This window comes from Primulina huaijiensis, chromosome 18 (genome assembly GCF_012295235.1).
Source record: "Primulina huaijiensis isolate GDHJ02 chromosome 18, ASM1229523v2, whole genome shotgun sequence".
Taxonomy (NCBI): Eukaryota; Viridiplantae; Streptophyta; class Magnoliopsida; order Lamiales; family Gesneriaceae; genus Primulina; species Primulina huaijiensis.
This window is the reverse complement of record NC_133323.1, coordinates 3,883,168-3,906,261: the sequence shown is the minus strand read 5'-3', so window position 1 is coordinate 3,906,261 and position 23,094 is coordinate 3,883,168. Positions and strand designations below refer to the sequence as shown.

The following is a 23,094-nucleotide window of genomic DNA, read 5'->3' as shown; positions in this document are numbered from 1 at the left end:
AATTAGAAATGATCAGTCAATAATAGGATGATTGAAATATACATCAATTATTCAAAAAATATTTAGTTGAAATTTAAAATTTATTATCAAATGAATTTTGTAAAACAAATCAATTGATTTATTATTATAGATTTAAAATCACAAATTTCAAATTCATTCGGTCCAATTGTAGACCCGAAATAGTTTGAAGTCTACGGCCAATTTTGAAGGTAGAAAGAAAATAGGCTTTGGCCCATCACATGTGTAACAGACGGGAGATGTTCTTTTTTAACCAATGGGAATGCAAAACAAGAGAGAAATGCGTAGTAGGACAACTCAATCACCATCAACAAGTCAACACCGCATTTCCCAGAAAAATGTTCTGTCAATTTCATATTTTTCTATTTCCAGTATTAAGTTTTTCATTTTCCAGCAAATGTAGTTTCAAGTTTCTTTGATGGTTATTAGAAATTATAAGTCATGATCCTCGAACTTTTTTTCGGGAAATTGACTTTCAGTCCCCAGCCGTCGATTTTTTTTGTGTTCAATCCCTGGGTACTTTTTAGTACCACATTTCCACATGAAGTGTACCACATTTTGTATGACATAGTACCACAATTTTGTGGGTAGGGAGTGAACCCAAAAAAATATTTTGATTGAGGATTTTTCACCAACTTCCCCACTTTTTTTCGTTATCTTTTCATTGTAAAAATGTTTATTTCTATTCGAAATGACATAGTAAATTCTAATATCGTTTGCGAACTCAATCTATTTCGTTTCATTCGTTTAAATATTTAGTTTTAAGCATCTAACTTCAAATCGAGGATTCACGTCATTGTCGTTTTTAGAATTTAGATTTTTATTTCTTTTTATCAGTTGGTGTCAACGACACCTAGTACGTCCATACAAAAATTTAAAACAAACAATCTTGTTTCCAGATGAATTTTTTTTTTATGAAAAAAATATTATTTTGGAAAAAAAAGTTATGTATTTTAAATATCACGTATGGTTATTGTAAATATTATTTCCCTGGTTTTTATCTCTTGTTCTATTCATTAGACGATTAAGTGTTTCATTTTGTGGGGATACTAACCTAAAATCTCTCTTCTTGTTTTTTTAAAAAATAAAAATAAAAAATTACCTCAAAATCTCTTATGTTAAGTTTCAACATTCACACTTCACTTCTTCTTTTTTTATGATATGAGAGTCTGCATCCGTTATCTTTCGATGCATCTCAAGCTAGGTAAATCAAAATGGACAAACTTTATGCGATAAGCTCGTTCTCAAAAATATTGACATGAAATATCCAACTTCAATTTTTAATTGTATGTCCCACTCTGTAATAATTTAAAATCGCGTTGTAGACACTAGTCACATGAAAATGATCTCCCCCAAATTGGATGATCATTTTATCATCGATGGAAAAATCCAAACCTTTTCACAATAGAAATCGACGCTCATTCCTTTATATTCATCTTTTTTTGCCCTGCAAAACATTATTCCAACATTCCACTTCGATTCAGGGATCGTTATTCCAGACATCTCTTGATAATTATCAATAATTATTATGATAAAAGATAGATCCGAGCAAAAAAAAGCTACTAATGGACCCAATGTAATTGAACTATTAAGTGAATTAGGTAGCCAATTTTGTCTTAGACCGATTCGACATTCGACATGCACAAGTCACACACACATAAATAGTTTTCATTGTTATATAACATGTTAACTAATTAAAAGTGTATTATTTTAAGCAATTCAATATACAATTATAAAACAATAATTAATTTAAATAGTTATTAAAAAAATAAAGTTAACTTAAATAAAAGGTTAGATTTACGGAATAATATAATGACATTATTTTAATTGTATTAAACTTAAAATGCATTACATTAACAATTACAATAATTACATAAATACAAAATAAATAAAACAAATCCATAACAATCATAATAAAGACATGAAAACAAAACTTGAAGATACCATTGCTACGAATATGGTACAACGCCGTAAGCTTTGCTCCAACCTGACCTGAAAATTTGCAATCAGCCTTGGATTGAAGATACTCTTAGCCAATTTCCATCCACCTTAAATGTTGTCTCCCAAAATTTCAATCAACATGGTATTTTTTTAAAACAAAAAAACAAAGAAAGAAAAAGATGAGATTTATTTTGTAAATAAATTTAAATAAAACTACTATTTTATGAGGGTTTTTTTTATATAAATAATGTAAAAAAAAATTCAAAAAAAATTAAAATTTTTTTTTGTGGCAAAACTACTGTAATCCGCGCTTACAAAGCGCGGACGCTCGTCCACGTAAGCGAGCTTCCGCGCTTACACGTGGACGAGCACTGTATATTATAATAATAATAATTATAATATAAAGTGCTCGTCCACGTGGACGAGCTCGTCCACTCCACGTGGAGCGTCCGCGCTTTATAAGCGCGGATTACAGTAGTTTTGCAAAAAAAAAATATATATATTTAAATTATTTTTGATTTTTTTTTTACATTATTTATAGAAAAAACCCATTTTATGAAGTCCAAATCAGGAGATGAGAACGGGTCTTCCGCCACCAAAATTTATTGAATGCTTTCACATACGAAACCAATCACATCACAAGTCAAAGTCAACGTTTCAAACACTCTGTAGTAGTCTGCCACCTCCTCCACACGAAAAGGAAATTGCACAAATATAAAAATTCACCACATAATCAACACAAAACAATTCATTTTAAGCCTTTGAAATTGTATACACAAACACGTCTATTACAGTTTTTTTTCTCTTTTGTATTCTTTTTCCAAAAATCTTCTCGCATCCTTTATAATTTTCCTACAAGAATTAATGACATTCAATGGTATAAAGTTCTATTCTCTCTGCAATATTCTTCGGACCAGCATATCACACAGAGTTTGTCAAATATGCTTTACAGATTAACGTGATTTACAAACTGTTACGTTAGTATGATGATTTACTCAATACATATCAAAATATAACAACCACAAGTTTCATAGTAAAAAAAATGTTGATTTCTTTCTCTTTTCTCTAATAATAATAATAACTTTATTCACCAAAAAATAAAATATATTAAAACCATTTGTGTGTATATAATATTCACTCATTTTAATGACTACATTAATTATATGAAAAAATTCTAATACCTTAAAGAATCGAGGTAAAGATTGACAATAGCATATATGAATCCTTATTTTCACAATGATATGTTTTTTAATAAAAATTATTTTAAAGATCTCTCACTTTGTTAGATAAATATTATTTTATTACTTTTATAAATATTTTCCAACTAATTTTTTTTAAAAAAATATCATATATTTTACTCGATTATATTAATTATGATTCACGTTAGAAGACCGATACTTTGATTTCCATTCATTACGTTAATTCCTGGGGGTATTTGGTCAAACAATAAAATTATATAATATTAATATCATTTGAAATAAGAGATTATANGAGAATATTGTATGAAAATGATATTAAGAGACCACCGAGTAGTAAATGTGCAATGCACCAAACCAATCATTGACAAAATCACCTTCGTGCTTCGTCCCCTGAGATGAACAAGCATACAATACACTCGTTGACTACTCAACGGAGCTTGTCTCCAAGCTTTTTATATTCATCTCAAGATTGGATATTATACTCTCCGTCAAAATTATTTTCCTTTGGGAAAACCCATCAAGAATCTGAATGATCTTGATTCCATGGCGTATAATTTCAACACCAGTGTTAGGATGGACCCTCAGACGGCGGCGGAGAAGGCGGTGTCTGTCATTGGGTTCGGCTACGATCTGACTTCGGATATTCGGTTATCGGCGTGTAAACCCGGTCCATCATCGTTGGGTCTGATCGAGATGCACCGGGACCGGAAGAAGGACCTCGTGGTGCCCGGCAACGTTGTCGTCCCAAACGTCCCCGCTTCCATCAAGTGCGACAAAGGCGAGCGCATCAGGTTTCACTCCGACGCACTCCCCTTCAATCAGGTTAGCTGATATATCCTCGTAGAATTTTGTTTATTTTTAGATTTAGATCACTCGGTGAAAATTGAAATGTTGTATGACTTTTGAAAATCGGTTGTTTTGTAATTTGGTGGCGTTATCTTTTAATAATGCTCGAAGTCTGGGGCAGAAGAATGTACAATCTCGCTATAGTTTAGAAGTTGAATACCAGGGTCGACCATGAAATGGCCTTATATTTCTTGAAAAATTACTTATCAACTGCTCGTCGTAGTGGTAAAGCAAAATATGTTATGATTTATCATGTCAAGACTCCAGATAGACAACTAATGACTAGTGAACAAGATTGAAAATTATCGCATAATTCATGTTCGCCTTCGTTTTTCTTAGCTTGTTTAAGAGTCTCACAAAACCCATCTGTCTGAAATCACGTGGTCTCTGCCTCCGATGAATTGTGGCTTAAGTATGAAATCCAGTTCTTTATTCATACAGAGAGTTGATTTGCAGTAAATGATCTGAAAGTCAACTCTGAGCATCTCTGCGTGAAATTCGAGTGGTTCAACAAAATGTTGATTGATTTGATTTTCAGTCAATCTCATCCATGTGATGCGCCGTTTTTGTTGACTATTTGCTGTTTTAGAGCTGATTTTTTGAGATATATTAGTCATTGATCAGTATTGGTCAACAGGAAAGTGTTTCTCAATACATCTCCAACCCAAAATTCTATTTTAAAACAACTCTATTTTAAAATAATGCAATTTCTGCATCAAATATTATATTTATCTCCAACCCATCTACTTCAAATCTTATTTTAAAAAGAATATTCTCAGAATATTTTTTTTTAAAATATATTTAAATTATTTCTTATTAATTATTAAATATATTATTTATTAAATTAATCATAATTTAAAAATAATAAAAAAGTAAATAAAAAAAATTTTAAAAAAAAATACAACACCCTGCGTCAAATTTTGACGCAGGACGCAGGAGATGTGGGGCGCTATTTTGGAAATAGCGCCCCGGTTGGAGAGCATAGGTTCAAGTCCCGGTTGGAGATGCCCTCAGCATCGGAGTAGAACTATTTAACTATTACATTATTGGTATAAATTGGCTGGCTACATATTTGAGTTGAAGTTGCTGATCCAGCTGAGAGATTGCTTTGTTCTTGGTACATGTATCAGAAGTAGGATTTTAATATAAAAATATGAAATTTATTATTGCAAACCATCTATTTCATCTGCACTTCTTACGTTAATAGGGTGGACATATTTTTAATGCTCGTTGGGAGCTTCCAATAAGCATATAATATTGATAGAAGTTGCATGCTATCATAGTGAGATTATAACCTTCACAACTTCAATCCACAAGTTTCAAGACCTTAATCTATTTAGAACATATATTTTCAGATGTCAGAGCAATTTAACCAGGAATTGGCTTTATCTGGTAAAATACCTTCGGGTCTGTTCAATGCAATGTTCGGGTTTAAGGGGTGCTGGCAGAAGGATGCGTCAACTTCAAAAATTCTAGCTTTTGATGGTTGGCTGATTAGCCTTTATACAATTGAGTTCGCAAAAACTCATATAATGCTCTCTGATCAAGTGAAAAAGGAAGTGCCACCTACATGGGATCCTGCTGCTCTTACTGAGTAAGATCCTTAGCTCGAAGCTCATTCCATTTTATGTGGCAAAGTCTTGATAACAAAAAACCCTTTATGGGTAATTAACCCACTCTGCCTGTGATCTTCAGGTCAGTTTACAGCATGTGACAATTTTTCTTAATATAAAACTGCGAACATTTCTTGGTCGCATCCTATTACAGTGACTGATGTCTGTCGAATTTCACGCTGTGAATTCTGTGTAAAAGTGGATGGATATAAGGCTGTTAAGGGATTTGATGAACTATGAAAACTATGTCCTGATTTTTGTATACTTCTAACTCTTTAATCTCTTAGAGCATCTTAACAACTTGATTAAATATATAATAACTTTGTATGGGCGATATGATTTGACAGGTTTATTGATAAATATGGGACTCATGTTATTGTTGGAGTTAAAATGGGAGGGAAAGACGTAATTCATTTAAAGCAGCTTCAAAATTCAAACCTTCAGACAACTGAAGTGCAAACATTGTTGAAGCGGTTAGCCGATGAAAGATTCTCTGAAGATGGAAGTATAAACGCGACACAGAACCCTCATATTTCATTAGGAAAGCCAAAGGTAATAGCAAGATTAGAATCAACACCTCATTACCACAGTTCAGTCCAGTTTTCGATGGCCATACAGAAGTTTGAATCAATTTTACGAAAAAATATTTAGTACTGCTAGCACACAACAATGCATACGGTATTTAAAAAATGTATTTTCTATTTTTACTTAATAATTTTCCATAAAATGACTCGAGGCATGGTTTGAGTATCGAGGTGGCATGTGAATATTGACAAATAAAAAAAGTCAAATCCTACATTGAGTATAAGATGCGTGTTAAATGGGATCCTCAGAACATTCTGGAATTCGAGAAACTTGAAAACCAATCACTCCACTAGTTACTAATCTATTCTGCTTCAAAATATCTTTTGCTCACAGTTTGAACAAACTGGAGTCTGGGATCTTCAGCTACCATTTCCAAATACACTGAGACCACCTGCTGTTTCTCATTCAAAAAATGATGTGAGTCCTGTATCAGCTCCTTATCTTACATCAAAAATTACTTTCTTGCAATGAATTATCCGATTTTTTTTATCGAGCAGGATCTGTTGAGTGTTCATGTCAGAAGGGGAGGTTTAGATCGTGGCCAAAGTCACAATGAGTGGCTCTCAACAGTATCACAATCTCCTGATGTCATATCGATGTCATTTGTGCCTATCGCATCTCTTTTAAGTGGTGTTCCAGGCAGTGGATTTTTAAGTCACGCAATTAATCTATACCTACGTTGTAAGTACTCTCTCACCAAGATATAAAATGTTAGTACTTCGAGAGTTTCTCTTTCAAGTGTTGGTAGTGAAACCTGGAAATCACAAGCTTGTGTCTGATGAGCTTATTTTTGCACAGATAAACCATCACTAGAGGAACTTGCTCAATTTTTTGAATATCAATTGCCTAGACAATGGGCTCCAGCTTACAATGATCTTCCTCTTGGACCTCGCCGCAGGAAAAAATCGTCTCCATCTCTTCAATTAACATTATTGGGTCCTAAGCTATATGTGAATACCGTAAAGGTGAATTCTCATTTCTGATTTTTTATGGACTAGCTATTCATATTTCCATCCAACTATTCCCGACTAAAATCATATGCAGGTTGATACTGTCAATCGGCCAGTGACTGGAATTCGCTTGTACTTGGAAGGAAGGAGGAGCAATCACCTTGCTATCCATCTGCAGCATTTATCATCTCTTCCTCAGTCTCTTCACCTTTCACACGATCATAGCTATAAGACCGTCGATGACTCGACACACCGAGCATATTATGAACCAGTCAAATGGAGCATCTTCTCACACATATGCACAGCTCCAGTCGAGCATCAAGGAGCACTCATAGATGACTCGGCCTCAATCGTGACAATGGCCTGGTTTGAGGTCAAGAGTATTAGCATGAAAAAGGTTCTTTTCCTAAGGCTTGGATTCTCAATGGTGGCATTGGCTAAAATCCGTAGATCAGAATGGGATGGACCCACTAGTTCATCCAAGAAATCAGGATTGATCTCAATGTTGATGAGCACACCATTTAGTACTACTCTGAAGCCACCTGAGAAGCCAACAAAGGTGGATTTAAATTCGGCCGTTTATCCGGGAGGCCCGCCTTTGCCTGCACGAGCCCCGAGAATGTCACATTTTATCGACACGAAAGAAATGGTGAGGGGCCCGGAAGATCTACCAGGGTGTTGGGTTGTCAGTGGCGCGAAGCTATGTGTTGAGGGAGGGATGATAAGGATCAAGGTGAAATATTCTCTGCTTACTATATTGTCGGATGACTCTTTGTTGATGTGAGGGAAACGATAAGTATATCGAAACTAAGTTGGTGGTGCATGTTTTTGTACATGGTATGCATTCATATTATTTGAATAAATATTATGCAACGGTTGAATTTGTTTTGTTTACGATGGGTTAAATTGTAAATTCGTTTTTCAATGGCATGTCTACTACGATATTTGTTCATACAATTCACGTCTTTTTGCAGTTGTGGTTAATGTAATTTCCGACACCAAGAGCAACCGCCATACAAATTAGAAATGTGTTTAATACAACACAAATTCTTGTGAGACGGTCTCATGAATCAATTTTGTGAGACATATCTTCTGTTTTACTCACGCATGAAAAATTATTATTTTTTATGTCAAAAGTATTACTTTTTTTTAGTGTAAATATAGATAGAGTTGACCCGTCTAAAAAATAAAAATTTGTGAAATTATCTCACAGAAGACATACTCTTAATATAGATGCATTATTTTTTTTTAAAAAAAAATCATATGATATAACAAGACAACCACAAGTATTTTCTTAATACAATTGTATCATTATTATTTTTTTAAAAAAAATCATATGATATAATAAGACAATCACAAGTATTTTTAATTAAAAGTTTATATAAAAAAATAACCAAATTCTACTAAAAACAACGACAAAATATTAATGTGTTTGAGAAATATTCTCTATGTTTTTAAATATATGAGTTTGTTTATTTTTTTTATAGAGATTATTTAAACAAACTTTTTATTTTATTTTTTAAATTCATTCATAAAATAGTACAAGTTTTCCAAAATTTAGATAACAAATGAACATTAATAATTAAAAAAAAACAAAAATAATACTTTAATTTAAAATATAAAAAACAGGATTATATATTTGGAACCCAAAAAAAAAATATTAAGTTTGTAAAATTGGAAGGATGTAGGTAATAAAACCGGAATCTAGAAAGTTCGAGATCTTTCAACCGTCGGCCACCGCTTTTCCAGATCCATCTCCTCTACTCGTGTATATCCCTCTCCCCTCTTTTCAATATTATACAATCTTTTACACGATTTCTTCGACAAATCAATCATTAGTTCTTAGATTTGTAAGATTTTCTTTTTTTCATCGGATCGGATATTTTCGATATTTTCGACAAATCAATCATTAGTTCTTAGATTTGTAAGATTTTCCTTTGCTTGATCAGATCGGATATTTTTTCATTGGAGTTTTAGAGGGGAAAATAAGGGTTTGCGATGGGTGTGGATTACTATAAGGTTTTACAGGTGGACAGGAATGCAACCGATGATGATTTGAAGAAATCTTATCGAAAGCTGGCGATGAAGTGGCACCCCGACAAGAACCCTAACGATAAGAAGGCGGCTGAGGCTAAATTCAAAGAGATTTCTGAAGCATATGAGGTATGGATTAATTTCTGGTGTATTTACATAAATGTTGGGATTCCTCGCTTCTTGATCAAAATCCGAACCTGCTATTACTACCTATAACGATCAATTACCGCATATGTTTTCGCATTTTGATCTCGATGCTCGATTTCGGTTTGGTTGAAGGAGAATGCGATAATATCATTATATTGGGGTTGATCACGGGCATTCAAATTTTGCATGTAGAGAGGTACTGAAAGGGTTTGGGGATTGAGATTAATTTGGTTATTATAAATCTGTGGGTTCCTTCTGGAATATCTTCCTTTTTTTTATTCATTTGCTTTACTGTTGTAATTGTTTGTAAAGATTCCATGTATTTTTGCAACTATTTTAAAGTTTCATCATCAATATTAGATTTTTTCTTCAGGTTCTCAGTGATTCCCAGAAGAGGCAAATTTATGATCAATATGGGGAAGAAGGCCTAAAAGGCCAAATGCCACCGCCTGATGCTGCTGGACCTGGTGGTGCAACGTTTTTTCAACCGGATCCAAATATGTTTAGATTCAATCCTAGAAATGCCAATGACATTTTTGCAGAGTTTTTTGGCTCATCAAGTCCATTTGGTGGCATGGGAAGTGGTAATGGAATGAGGGGTGGTCCGAGGTTTTCTAGTTCCCTGTTTGGGGACCATATGTTTAGTTCATTCGGAGGAGAAAGCAGACCAATGAGCTCAGGTCCAAGAAAGGCTCCTCCAATTGAGCAGACATTGGCTTGCAGCTTAGAAGAGCTATACAAAGGATCTACGAGAAAAATGAAAATCTCTCGAGAGATAGCTGATGCTAGCGGGTATGTTATTTTCTATTAATTGCTTATGCTTCTCAGTTTGTCATGTCATGTCATTATTTACGTTTGTGTTCCTTTTTCTCGTTTTTGTACAGACATTATTGGTCTGTAAATTTACGTCACGTCTTAAATTTATTTATGATAAATAAATGAATCGAGCTACTAGAGATAAGTTTGATAGAAGCTTAGGTCTTTTCCAAATATAATCAGTAAAAGAAAGAGGACAAACAATTGGATCAATGACCGAATTTCTTCTGGAGAAGATGGTCACAAGAGCAGGGAAAAATATACTAATTGACTGTTTTCTCTTTACCCTAGCAGTGCTAGTGACCACTACAGTTTCTACTAAATTCGTCGTGTGAACTGTTCTCTTATTTGTCCCCTTGCACGAGCGCCGCACCCTATATTTTCTTAAACCTTCAATATAGGAGGCTTTTAAATTCCTCAAGACTGTTTTGGCCCAATCCACTAGATCTCTCAAGCCCGAGCCTTAACAAAATTCTATTTTATGACATCTTAGTTGGAAGGAACGTGTTTTAAAATAATATCTGCCTTCAAGCAGGATAGAGAGAACATTGAAAACCAGTTGGTTATACATTGAGTTTTGTCCTGGCATTCTGAAGTATGAACAGTGGGTGTGAGACTAGTAGATTTGATAGCATCCACAATGTTTGATGTCTCGAAAATCATTTAAGTCATTATTGTACTGCCAAGCAATTTTATAAGACTGTCATAAAGAAATATTTTCTCCCAGCCTTTCGGTTAGTCGTTGCACTATCCTTTTGAGGAAGTTGTTTAGCCTTCTGGCAAACGTAAATATTGACATGACATTAAAGGAACACAAACAACTTTGTAACATCATATTATAGCATAATGTTACAAGACTGTCATTCCCCCAATAGAGATGTCTGAGTTCGAATCCAGGTCAAAGCAAAAAACCTCAACTCCAATGTAATTTTTTTTTAAAAAAAAATCAGATAACACCAGGGATAACTCAAGCTCTTATGTTACTTGGAACTTGTGGTAAGTCGGGTATACCCCCATGAATTGCCATGAATTGCCATGAATTGTATGTTTTACCGTACCTGAAAAGGAAAATGCAAAATACAGGCTGTTATAAATAATGAAGTCCCTTACAACTTACTTGCCAGCATGTAAAAATTGACAAATCTTTAATTGTTCTTGGCATTTTTCCAGAAATATTTTTTCATTCATTCCTCGTTGGTATTCAGAATGTTTATTTTTCTCTTTATACAGGAAGACTTTACCAGTGCAAGAGATTCTGACCATTGACATTAAACCTGGCTGGAAGAAGGGAACAAAGATCACATTTCCAGAGAAAGGAAATGAACAGCCAAATGTCATTCCTTCGGATTTAGTATTCATAATAGATGAGAACCCACACGGCGTGTTCACTAGAGATGGTAACGACCTTGTCACGACACAGAAAATATCTCTTGCAGAAGCATTAACAGGTTACACTGTTCACTTAACAACATTGGACGGTAGGAACTTGACCATACCTATTAACAATGTGATTCATCCAAGTTATGAAGAGGTGGTGCCTCGTGAAGGAATGCCAATTCCTAAAGAACCCACAAAAAGGGGTAATCTGAGGATCAAATTCAACATAAAGTTTCCGTCTAGGTTGACAGCCGAACAGAAATCTGGAATCAAGAAACTACTTTCTCCTTAATTCGCCATTCTTTTTTAACTTTAGTTTTTTGCACTAGGTGTGATCTATTGTTGTATATTTTCTTCTGTAACTGCTAGCGGTTGCACCTTATAGACCCTGATTATGCTTTGTTGATAGAGAGTATAAAAGCCAAGGAATATACCTTGTGATCGGAGCAACATAGTGGCCACACACTTATTTTATACTTTCAAGTTTGAAATCTGAATATGGGCGATCGCTTCAATAGATAAAGATTTGTAGCATAGAGTTTTAAAAAATTAGGTGATATTTATCGTTACTTTTAAAAATTAATTAATTTTTTTTAATAGAAGTGCAGAAGTATTCAAATTTTAAATAGGTTTTTACTATGGAATTCATTCGTTAAATGCAGACATTAAATTTTAAATTACAATAATAAAATATGAAAAAAAATACTTTCCTTTCATCCCTCGCTTTTCTTTCAAAAGACAAATCTTTACATGTAATGTCATTCTCTCTTCTCTCCTGAATAGATTTTTCATTTTTTGCCGATTCGGATACAAATAGTTTCTAAAATATTAATTAACATACATTTTACAATAACTTTAAATCAAAAAATTTGAAAATTTTGGATTTGATTTTATTATTTCTTAATCTGTATAATTTATAGTTGTTTAGTAGTAAAATTTAAAGATGTCAGTTATAAAATAAAAAAAATAAAAAATAAAAAAGAAGAAAGAAGCCTTACCCCAAAATTTTCTTCTCAACTATAATGGAGTCAAACTATATAATATTCTAATACCATCAAAATTTATATAATACAAACGTTATATGGTTCACTGCATCATGATAGTAGTAAATATATACATAGCCCCGAAATAATCAAAAGCAGGTTTACAACAAATAGTTCACCTTTGTTGCATCCAACTGACGGATGTTCCGACATATTAACAGATCAACGCCGACAGTCTCTCAAATAGTGCAGCCAGCCATGGCTTTGTGCTAGTAGCGTCTGCTGTTACCATGCATCTGATCCCTCGCCTTATAAAGGGCTAAGAAATTTGTGTGTCTATACAAATTTACCTATCAAGAAACTCATCGCTAGTTTGCCATCGATAAAAAGGAACGTCAGATTTACCTTGCCTGACCACCCAGTTAAGTTCTCTACGATTTGATCTCCAAGATTTTGTGACCTCAGTCACTGTAATCTCCTGAAACTGCAGATTCTGATTCCTCATCAACGTTCTCATCTCCATCTCTGTCCGAATCATCATTGAGTTCCATATTTTCAACTTCATCTTCGTAACAACCATTTTCATTTTCAATTTCTTCGGCTTCCTCGTCCTCTTCCTCTTCCTCTTCGTTCATTTCCATCATTTCATTACTTCTGTTAGGAGTAGCGTCATAAGGTGATGTTCCCCACCTTGCCATCTCATACAGGTTTTCGTTGGAATCATCATCAGTATCACCAGCTTCCATGCCAATACTATTGTCATCATTTTCAATCTCAACGTTTTTAATGCTTAAATTAACCAACTCCTCTCTTTCAGAATTTCTAGGTTTCTCCGCCTTATTCTTGAGGGTGCTCTCATTATCTAAGCAATCCTGCAGAATCTCTGCAACAGCCTTCTTCTCTGTTCTCCTTCGTCTGATTGTCCTTGGACCACGCCCATGCTTCTGTCCATTTGTTCTTACTCCCTGCTGCTGCATAAGAATAGTCAATGTCTCACCTTGTTTCATACTCCGCCTGCTAGATTGAGACGTTGGACGTTTGACTCCTCTTTGTGACTTTTTACATTGGCGACCACCCCCACGTTTTCGCACGTCCCTATATCCAAAGCTACTCGGAGTGTCGTGAAGACGATCAGAGCTATCCTCCTTTATGAGGCCATATTTATCGAATACCAACCTTTCAGTCCTTTCAACATCGTTCGAGAAAGCTTGCCCTAAAGCTGACTTCTGAATGCAGGAGAATAAGTTGATGAAAACATGAATTCAGGAAAATAGTTGAAAAGACGAGAAATTTTACTTTACCAACTAAGATATACAGAAAACGGAGGCAACTCATTGGTAGAACCAGAAAATCTTATATTAGGACCCACATAAGTTTTGCATATTGAGGTCGGTCATTAAAATGGCAAACCTCAAAGCAATTTTTGTGATTGCAGTAAAATATAATCCTGGTGAATGCATGGACTATCCTATAATTCTTCCAAGGTTGCATTGAGATGGACGGAAAATAATTAGAAGGGCTGTGATTCGAGAATCATTCGAGTTTGAATTTCAAATGAAATCAACGTCGAGTGTACTTCACACAAATATGAATAAAAGAATTTAAATTGAGAGAGGAAGATTTTGAAACTCCTTAGAAAATAAAAATCCCAACAGAGATTTGAAATCCATAAAAAGAGTAAAGGTCAAAGTCAACAAAACATTTAGAAAAAATGCACAGGAGAAAGAGGGAGGGGGAAGAGGGAGATAGATTGAGGAAACTCAACTGTAAGAGTTCCCACTTTCTTTTCCTCGTGAGACTCGGCCTTCTGATTTGGAGTGTAGAAGATAGATGAATCTAACTCAAAAAGCCTCAGAGCCACAGCAGCAGTTGTTTCTGGTATCCAAGGAAGCTGAGGAACAAACCCAGAACAGACATATTCATATGTAGTACCCCTAGACGAGGCGCAGTAGCACAATAATTCTTCTGTTGTCTCAAAATCTGCTGATAGGTAGTCACGCTTTATGGCACCCTCAAACTGAGTCAGGAGCTGAAACAAAATTTGGAACACAATAAGTCTCCTTCTGACATTCTCTACTTGACAATAATTAGAATAAAACAGAAGAGAGTGAAGATTGCCGCATGATACAAGTTTATGGCATAATATGTAATAAAATGAGGCATGTGTTAGCCGACAAAAATAAGCCAAATTAGCATTGATACGATTGAAAACCTGTAAAAGATCTTTCACGGATGAAGCATTCTGCAGCTTCAATCCCCAAGAATTCCTACATTCTTCAGTCCAAAAAGAATGAAAACCCTCAGAGGGAATGCATGCCTGCAGTAGTAGAATGGGAGTAACTAGGCAAGTCAAGAACAAAATAAAACTCATGTGAAACAATGTGATCTGTACCTCAAGCAAAGTTAGAACGGCCTTGATCAGTCTAATAATCGGTGAAGTTGAGTTTGAACGGCCTATATTGATCCTATCTATTACATTGTTTTCAGTGAAATTTCCCCTGTCGTCAACATGGCTATGCATCCAATGACAGTGAGGGCAGAGGTCGTTTTTAGCATCATGCGTATCAAGGCACACATCACAAGTTCCCAGAAGAGGCGAGCGCCTTATTTTTCCATACCTCTGGGCACGTAAAATTGCAGAACTGAAGCATTCTTTCCATGTCCAAATCTGCAGCTCTTCATACCTCTTCAAAAGGTCATTTTCTTTTGACTCATTCTTTCTGCAACCTATGTTGAAGGAAGTAGATGGTTCCCAGGAATCAGATTGAGTACCACAAAACTCACTCCTAGGACTCTCAGTATTTGCACTAGCTACACTAGAAATAACTTCAAAAGCTACATCTTCACCCTCGTTTCTACTCTGGTCCGTAAGATTAAGGAACTGATTACTCTGAACACATTCCTTGAAGTAGACCTCAATTTTTTGCAACATGATATGCAAATGAGATTCTCTAGTCCCGCGAGCATCCAAAGATTTCAGAAGAGTGTCAAATGCCTACACAAATAAGAGCTGTAATTAAAATTAAAGCATAATAACATAAAAGAAAAAAACGCTGATCATACCTATTATCTAAAACAGCTTCTCTCCTTTTTCCCAACCCATTTAAAGAACAGGAAAATGGAAAAACACATAATAAAAGAAATTTGAAAATTTACAAACCTCCTCAGAATCAATAAGTCTCCAATAGCCGGTAGGTGATTCAAAAAAGATTTGGCCCCAACCAGGGTCTAGGCTAGAGACTGAAGCAACAAACTGCCAATAGCGATTTCTCCTTCTATCTTGACCAAGAGGCAAGGACCTATAAACATACATTTCTTCTGCTCTATGACCTATATAGGACTTTAGCTGCGAACAAGACCTTTCTGATGAACACCCATTCTGCTGAAGAGGGGTTACAAACTGAACCATTGCTGCATCCTGAGCCGGAGTTTCAATGGAAATATGAGCATCCCCAGCCACAACAGAAGACACATCCTTTTCTAAAGTGGTTGTTTGTAGATCATAAATAATCTCCTCCCTCGTTCGCCTTTTATCTACTTGTGCTTCTGCCCACATTTGCTTCTTAAGAGCATTTGCCGCATCCATCCGATCCTACAACAAATTTTTTTTGGAAGAAACAAGATAAGACTAGAATTTGATTTCCCGTTCAACCTAGAATATCCTCGTATGTCATACCTCAAGAATTACACGAATTGAATTTCCTTCATTTGCAACACCAATTAATGCCACAAGGGCATTGAGACGCTCTTCAACAGATAGATCAGAATATTCTCCTTCAGTCACTCCTTGGACCCAGGGCTCACCTGATCCGCTTTCATCAATCTCAAAATCTTGATCAAGACTGACTGTTCAATCGTAAACAAGATTATTCGATTATCAGCACTAGTAACAAATTATCGATTCAAAATTGGTGAACTTGTTTTTACCATTCTTAGGGAAGGATCCAAAATTGTTGCATTCGCCGTTTTCATTTCCATCAACTGGGGTAGCCACAACATCAACTTCTGCACCCTCGGCAACATCACTTTCCGAATCATCGTCTCTTTCTTCTTCATCAACATTTTGACCAGACAGAATTCCATGTGCATATTTCTGTATCTTCTCCTTGGCAGCAGCAATTATTGATTCAGCATCAGCTGGATCCTTTCTAAATGCTGGCCGCACACAATATGTTGAAGGAGCGATTCTTTCAAAGAGTATGGGATCCCTTGATAGGGCAACAGATATAGAGGCCTCAGGAGTCTTGCTTGTTGTCAGGTCGCGAAGCCCAGATTTCTACAACAGATATACAATTAGATAAACAGGGGAGGAAATATAGCACACAACAATACTAGCTATTATTTACCTGAATCTTCTCTGCAAGATCAATAACGTTTAAGCCTTTGCTTCCTTCAAGAGCAAGAACATGGTAAGCAGCAAATTTAACAGTTCCTGGCGTTAATCGGTGCCTTGATTTGCGTTGAAGGGTGAATCCTTTTTCTTGCATAATTGCAATGGCATTCTCTGCTGCCGAACCATTTCTCAAAGTGGACACTATGTCTTCACAGCTGTTACTCTGAGGATAACAAGTGTTATCATGGTGACAATTACACATTCAACAGCGTGCTTCTATGGTTGTGCAGAGGTAATGCAGGGGTTTAATGAGAAAAGGAAGTTGTAGGCTGAGAACACAATAAAACATCAGGGCCTTCTAGGGAAAGAGTTTAAGGAAAATGTTGCGCAAACAAGATGAATGCTTGATATTGTATCACCGTAGAGAAATTTACTGTAGATGTCTAATACTATCAAAAAAATATCAGATAGTGGCATCACATAATAATATAAAAATAAATAAATTAGAAGTTGGATTAGAATTTAGAATATTTAAAATATAAATGATTTTCCGGAATTGAAAAAAAGGTGATGGAAACCATAATTATGTTCCGAAGTATGAAGATTAGTTGAAAATATAATTCAAGGAAAGAAAATGAAGACGAGATGATAAATTTTGGCTTTATGTTGGTAACGGAAACACAAGGGGCCATTATTTATAGAACTCTTGAGATAAACGTAGCAAATCATTTACCTCTTTAACGTCGTTTACAGAAACACGGTCATTGATTTTTTTCTTCAACCGGGGCCCAAATCCAGCAGAGAGTGTAAATTGTCGTAATATTTCGTGCCATGTCAATGGATTTAGGTGCTTCTGCCAGTTACGTATGTCAAACCCCCACAAATATGCCTGTGATGATAATTAGACCAATTGGGTTAAAAAACAAAAAGAACTACACAGTGATATTAGAAGCTATGGAAGAGGATGGAACAATTACCCCTTCAACAACACGAGGATGTCCACCTTCAGGATTAAGAGCACTGTATTGATTTGTGCCAGGTCCGCCAGATGGAGTTCTCACTACATCTTCAATATCTTTTACAATGAGTTTGAGAAGAGCAACGTGTATCTCACAAAGCAGTCTTGAATCCTGAGAAATGGAAGGAAACATAAACAACTGAGATTGGACCACATACAAACGAGTGAGAGAGAGACAAGACGGAAAGAACATAGGTGAGGGTTGCACCCAAACCAAGGGGAGATGAAGGGGAAAAAATTGGAGCTCGCACTTTCTACACACAGGAAATACACATCCTACAGACCATTATAATTAAAATGAAAGAGGGAAAAAAAGACAAAGGGCGACTGGAGATCGGATTGAAGTCAAAGCGCATTCAAATAACTCACATAGTCATGGAAAGCCTGCAAGAATTCATCGAGAGTGAAAGGCCAAAGTCCTAGAACATCAGCAAATGTAACAAAGAATTTCCAGACCTGAAGGAGCAATATCATTTCAGTACTTCAAAGCATCATTTCAGTACTTCAAATCAGATAAATTGCATCCATGTGTTTTTTAAGAGAACAGATTACAACAAAATCAAATTTGCGTACCATCAGGAGATTTCCAACATTTTCTTCTGAGTTAACCCAAGGTTCAGTAGCAAAAGGCAGTCTCAATTGAACAGACTTTGGAGGGAACTCACACATGTTCTCTGAATCACACAAAATTTCAAAAACTAATGATAACAAACTTTGAGAAACTAAAACGAGCAAAAAAGGTAAGAAAAATCCATTAAAAGAAACATAGCTGAAATGAAAACACATAAAATAAAGGACCTAGGCCACCCTTGGAAGTTTAATACAAATACAATTTTGTAATGCAGCTACAAATCTGAAACCTGTCACAAAGTATTGATCTATAGCGTAAAGAGAAGTCAGCATGGCAATAAATAAGTTAAATAAACATTTCTAGTCCGTGGGACACGACTATGATCAGCTTATTAGTCTTATGAAAAAGTGACAGCAGCACAACATATGTTTGATTCGTTTTACAGGGCATTACATAAGTCCAATCGAGACTCATAACACAAAAAACTCACAGGTTTAAAAATAAATATCTTCTCAGTATTGTTGAATCTCAGACAACTTAAGAACATATGAGACAAGTTTATTCCTGGTTAAGTTCGGATTGTAAAAACAAGAAATTCAAATTCTGTGAAAGATGGAAAATTAAAGCACATGCATAAAAAAATCCTTCAATCCCAATCTTTCAGAGCTTACAATGCAAAAAGAGCGAAGTGGTTCTCGAAAACACTCATTAGGATCATTACTCAAAGGATATTATCTCACATTCAAGGAAAGCAACACCAACCTCGAAACAACTCAAGGTTTTGCAAAGTGTCATAATCAAGAGAAACAATTGAAGGAAGTCCTTTGCTGGAAGCAGCCAGTTCCATAAGTTCCAGACGTTCATCCTCTATTAACTCCATGGATTCTTTAGCTATTCTGCGTGCTGCTGCTCTCCCCACTGCAGCTTTCTGTCTCGCTGCTTCCTTCTCCTTGCGGTGATCTTCTTTTTGTTTCCTCCGCTCCAACTGGAGAGAGAGAATATAGGAAGCAAGTCAATTACAAACCCAATCAAGATAACATTAAGTAAAAATGAAGGCGCAAACAAAGTAGTAGATAGTTCAACAATACTCGTAAACGCTCCTTCTGCAGAAATTTCTCCCTCCGTTCCATTTCACGCTTTTCTTCACGCTGGAATTTCTCCTCTTGCCGCTGCTGTTCACGTATCATTCGCAGCTCTTCCTTTCGTCTTTCGCGGTCTTGCCTCTCCGTATCTTTCTTCAATTGTTCCTCCCTCTGGAAAGTGAAACATGCAGTGCCAGATTTATGCCAAAGAAGAATCTTTTAACATACTGTTTTGCAAAATAGTAAATAATAATTTGTCTAGTGCATAAATTGCAAAATCCTAACCTTACGCCTTAAAATTTCTTGTTTTTCAAGTTCTTTCCGAAGCCTCTTTTCATGGGCTTGAACTTCTCTTCCGATTCGAACTTCATCACCCTGTCCAAGGTAACTAACTATGATTCGCAGTAGAATCATGTAGAAATTTTTGGCAACAAAAAATTTCATCTTCTAGGAAGTACCTTGCGTTTTCTGTCAATTTGCATATTATCATCATTATGTGCAATGAAGCCAGAATTCCTCGGAGACAAGGCAAACTGGACTTGCCTGCCTGACTGAGAAATTACGTCAACACTTGACACCAGTTCCCCAATACCATATTCCCTGGGTATATGCCCGTTCTCATGGACAACTGAAAGACTTTTTGCTGTACTGCCATCATCAAAAGGTGAGTCATAGTAGGAAGAAGGCGCCACATTCCTGTACGCATCGGACCTAACTTGAGACTCTATGATTTCATGGGGACCATTTGATGAAGCCTGCAAATCAAATTGACAAAACTTAAGCCATCAGTTCATTCGATTGGCATGTGTTGTTCTGCAGTCTAGTGGAACATACATGCTCCATTTATTCTTTTTTTTTCCGCCTCGCAGTGTTCCTTTCAGTAGAAAAAATTAATGTAACAAAAAAATTCATACATGAGAGTTCCACTAATAACGCAAGGAACTTATTTAAGAAACAGGCATGATTAAAAAAAATGCATGTAATATGAATGGTCCAATTAAGGAGAGAGAAACCAACATTGTGTGACCTTCAGGTCAGAGGAAAAACATAGATTATGTGCATCAATCAAGAGAGTCAGATTTCACTTAGGAAGGTAAACCAACATTATCTATACACATTTAAAAATTATATTAATAAACCAAATGTAAATCCAAATATAAAGATAGAGAACGAACTTTGATGTGTTTCGCATCATATTTTCCATATGACTTGCTGTCGTATGAATGTCTACATCTATGTTGCAGCTCTGCCGGCGCTGTTTTACAACAAAGAGTCACATCAGCAACACACATCAGGGCATTCTTCCATACTTGTATAAAACTAGAACATGGTATAAAACATCGGCTGAAGTACAGAGCCAATTCAGGGTATACTGCATCTGTTTTTTGGCACTGCTCACATTCATCTTATTCAACAATCTTGTACTCAAGATTTAAGAAATCAAGTTTACATCAACCATCATTTAGCGCTAGGTCTTAGACTCTTATTTCATTAAACAGTTAAAAATACCTTTTGCTAATTCTTATGCATTAAAATGGTCCATCTGACATTTGTACAGAGAGGAAGAATCTTGAGAGACTCCCAGACTCTCGTGTCCAAGGATATCTTGCTTTAACAGACTCTACAATAGTGAGTAATTTACAAAAAGAAACTTGCTGCTTCAATAAACAATAGCAAATCATTTACTAGGCACCGATTAGACAACGCATAATCTCTCAAAAGATGACAAGTAGTAGTAGGAAATAAATATACCAATGGGTGCCCCAAATGCACCGGGAGGAAGTTCATCAAACTCAATGCCAAGCATTGGTCCCTCTTCTCTTAGTGGCTCTCCCAACTGTGCCTCCACACAAGCTATCACTCTATGCTCCATGTTTGTCCTAGATGCCTCATAATACCCTGCTGCCATCATAGGCATATCACCACCATTATCAAACTGGCTCGAACTCGATTCTGAGCCCGAGCCCGAGTCTGAGCCCGAGACGGAGCCAGAGCCATGCCTACTGCCCGTCTCAACAGCCATCCTTTCTTCTTTTGGGGATTTAGACAAATCCTTCCGACCACCAACTGACCCAGAAGGCGGTGTCTTTGTGGCTCCCGTTCCTACTGCCTCCTTCTTATCCTTCAATCTCCGATGACAAAACCACATCTGCAATTGTCGGTCAGTTAAGCTCAGTTTCTCAGATAATTCGGCGCGGGTTGCTTCAGATGGGTACATCTCCACTGCATTAAAGATCCATAGGAAAGACAAAATGACATTACTCAAAAATAGATTTTCATCCACACAGACCAACTCATAGTCAGTATATACACAAGTGACTCAAAAAAAAAAAAACATTTAGCATATACATTGTAGCTCACTTAATCTCATTGTGAACAACTCAATCAAATTGGGAACAACGAAATAAGGACATAATAATAGACATACAATTAATTGGGCATCTTCATCCAAAAAAAAAAAAACAAACAAATTTAGAAAGAGGAACAAAATACTTGAAACATCAAGAAAGTCCACAAATAAAAACCCATAATTCACACACAAAGCAAAACCACCATGAAGAACAATATATAAAAAAAAAACAAAAAACCTGAATAAGTTTTCTCAAGAACTGTCAATTGAAAGGGTGTCTTCATCTGACGCTTAGGCCTCTTGGAACCCTCCGTCTGGCTATGATCGACGTTCCTATCGATCTCTCCTTCAGAACCCGCCTCCATCCCGGATCCAATCAAACCCTAGAACTTTAGAGTTGCCCAAAAAACAAAGAAACGATAAAATTCGTCCCTATCTTGGTAGGAAAGAAAACAAAAACGATTGAAATTCGACCCACACGAGATAAAGTAATAATAAGAACATCATTGCAAGTAAATAAGAATAAAGATTGGAAATTTATAGAGACGGTTGTGATTGCAGATGCAAACGATAGAATATCGAGATCCAATGATGAATTGAATTAAAAATAATAATAATAACATAAATCGAAATGTTAGAAATTAAAAGCAACACAAAAAGAACAGTAATTATAGTAGAAATAGGAGTAGCCTCTCTTGCCTCTAACACGAAACATTTTTCTTCTTTTTTAAAAAAATTTTACGATTCAAAATTAACATGGGGTGGTGTAATTGACTTGACTCCCGGACACTTTTTTATTTTTTATTTTAGATTTGATTTGATTCATTCTAAGATATTGGAAAGTTCATATTTGTTTTCTGGGTATTTTGGGGTTTTCTTGACTTGTAACCTCATATTTCAATGGCTCTGGTCTAACCAGATGTTTGGGCTTTGCATCTATCAGTCTGATATTTTAAATGACTGTTTTCTTTTGCCTAGAGAACACTAATTCATATGATATGAGTTTATTTTGTTTAGTGGAGGTTTTAAGCTCAGTTTCTTTTCNATCCAATGGGTGAGTGACACCTCATCGGTGCTCACATAGATGTGCAGCATATCAAAATTGTGTGTGTATATATATATATATAGAGAGAGGGGTAGGGGTTCGTCAATCCCACGAGATACTTGTCTCCCCAAACTAAATAATAAATCGATTCTATAGTATATGAACATAAAGTCTATTTGATTTCTA

General features: G+C 35.7%; 3 protein-coding genes across 3 annotated transcripts; 2 read left to right on the top strand and 1 right to left on the bottom strand.

The window, feature by feature from the left end:
• Positions 1–3,495: 3,495 nt before the first annotated feature.
• On the top strand, positions 3,496–8,109 carry LOC140964820 (MACPF domain-containing protein NSL1-like). The gene is made up of 7 exons (XM_073424767.1): positions 3,496–3,980; positions 5,360–5,598; positions 5,965–6,169; positions 6,536–6,619; positions 6,700–6,883; positions 7,001–7,167; positions 7,247–8,109. The coding sequence occupies exons 1-7, from the start codon at positions 3,702–3,704 to the stop codon at positions 7,934–7,936; spliced, it is 1,848 nt and encodes a 615-aa protein (XP_073280868.1). The 5' UTR covers positions 3,496–3,701; the 3' UTR covers positions 7,937–8,109.
• A 723-nt stretch (positions 8,110–8,832) lies between these two features.
• On the top strand, positions 8,833–11,976 carry LOC140965007 (uncharacterized). Its single transcript, XM_073425034.1, has 3 exons — positions 8,833–9,315; positions 9,707–10,125; positions 11,380–11,976. Exons 1-3 carry the CDS (start codon positions 9,151–9,153, stop codon positions 11,816–11,818), a joined length of 1,023 nt encoding a protein of 340 aa, XP_073281135.1. The 5' UTR covers positions 8,833–9,150; the 3' UTR covers positions 11,819–11,976.
• Positions 11,977–12,549: 573 nt separating this feature from the next.
• On the bottom strand, positions 12,550–22,773 carry LOC140963876 (homeobox-DDT domain protein RLT1-like). Its single transcript, XM_073423347.1, has 19 exons — positions 22,102–22,773; positions 21,266–21,736; positions 20,689–20,768; positions 19,972–20,268; positions 19,799–19,888; positions 19,520–19,684; positions 19,194–19,416; positions 18,434–18,534; positions 18,230–18,316; positions 17,820–17,972; positions 17,576–17,731; positions 16,856–17,065; positions 16,437–16,785; positions 16,186–16,355; positions 15,670–16,101; positions 14,902–15,504; positions 14,722–14,826; positions 14,275–14,538; positions 12,550–13,735 (listed from the first exon to the last, which is right to left on the bottom strand). Exons 1-19 carry the CDS (start codon positions 22,226–22,228, stop codon positions 12,971–12,973), a joined length of 4,848 nt encoding a protein of 1,615 aa, XP_073279448.1. The 5' UTR covers positions 22,229–22,773; the 3' UTR covers positions 12,550–12,970.
• Positions 22,774–23,094: the final 321 nt, after the last annotated feature.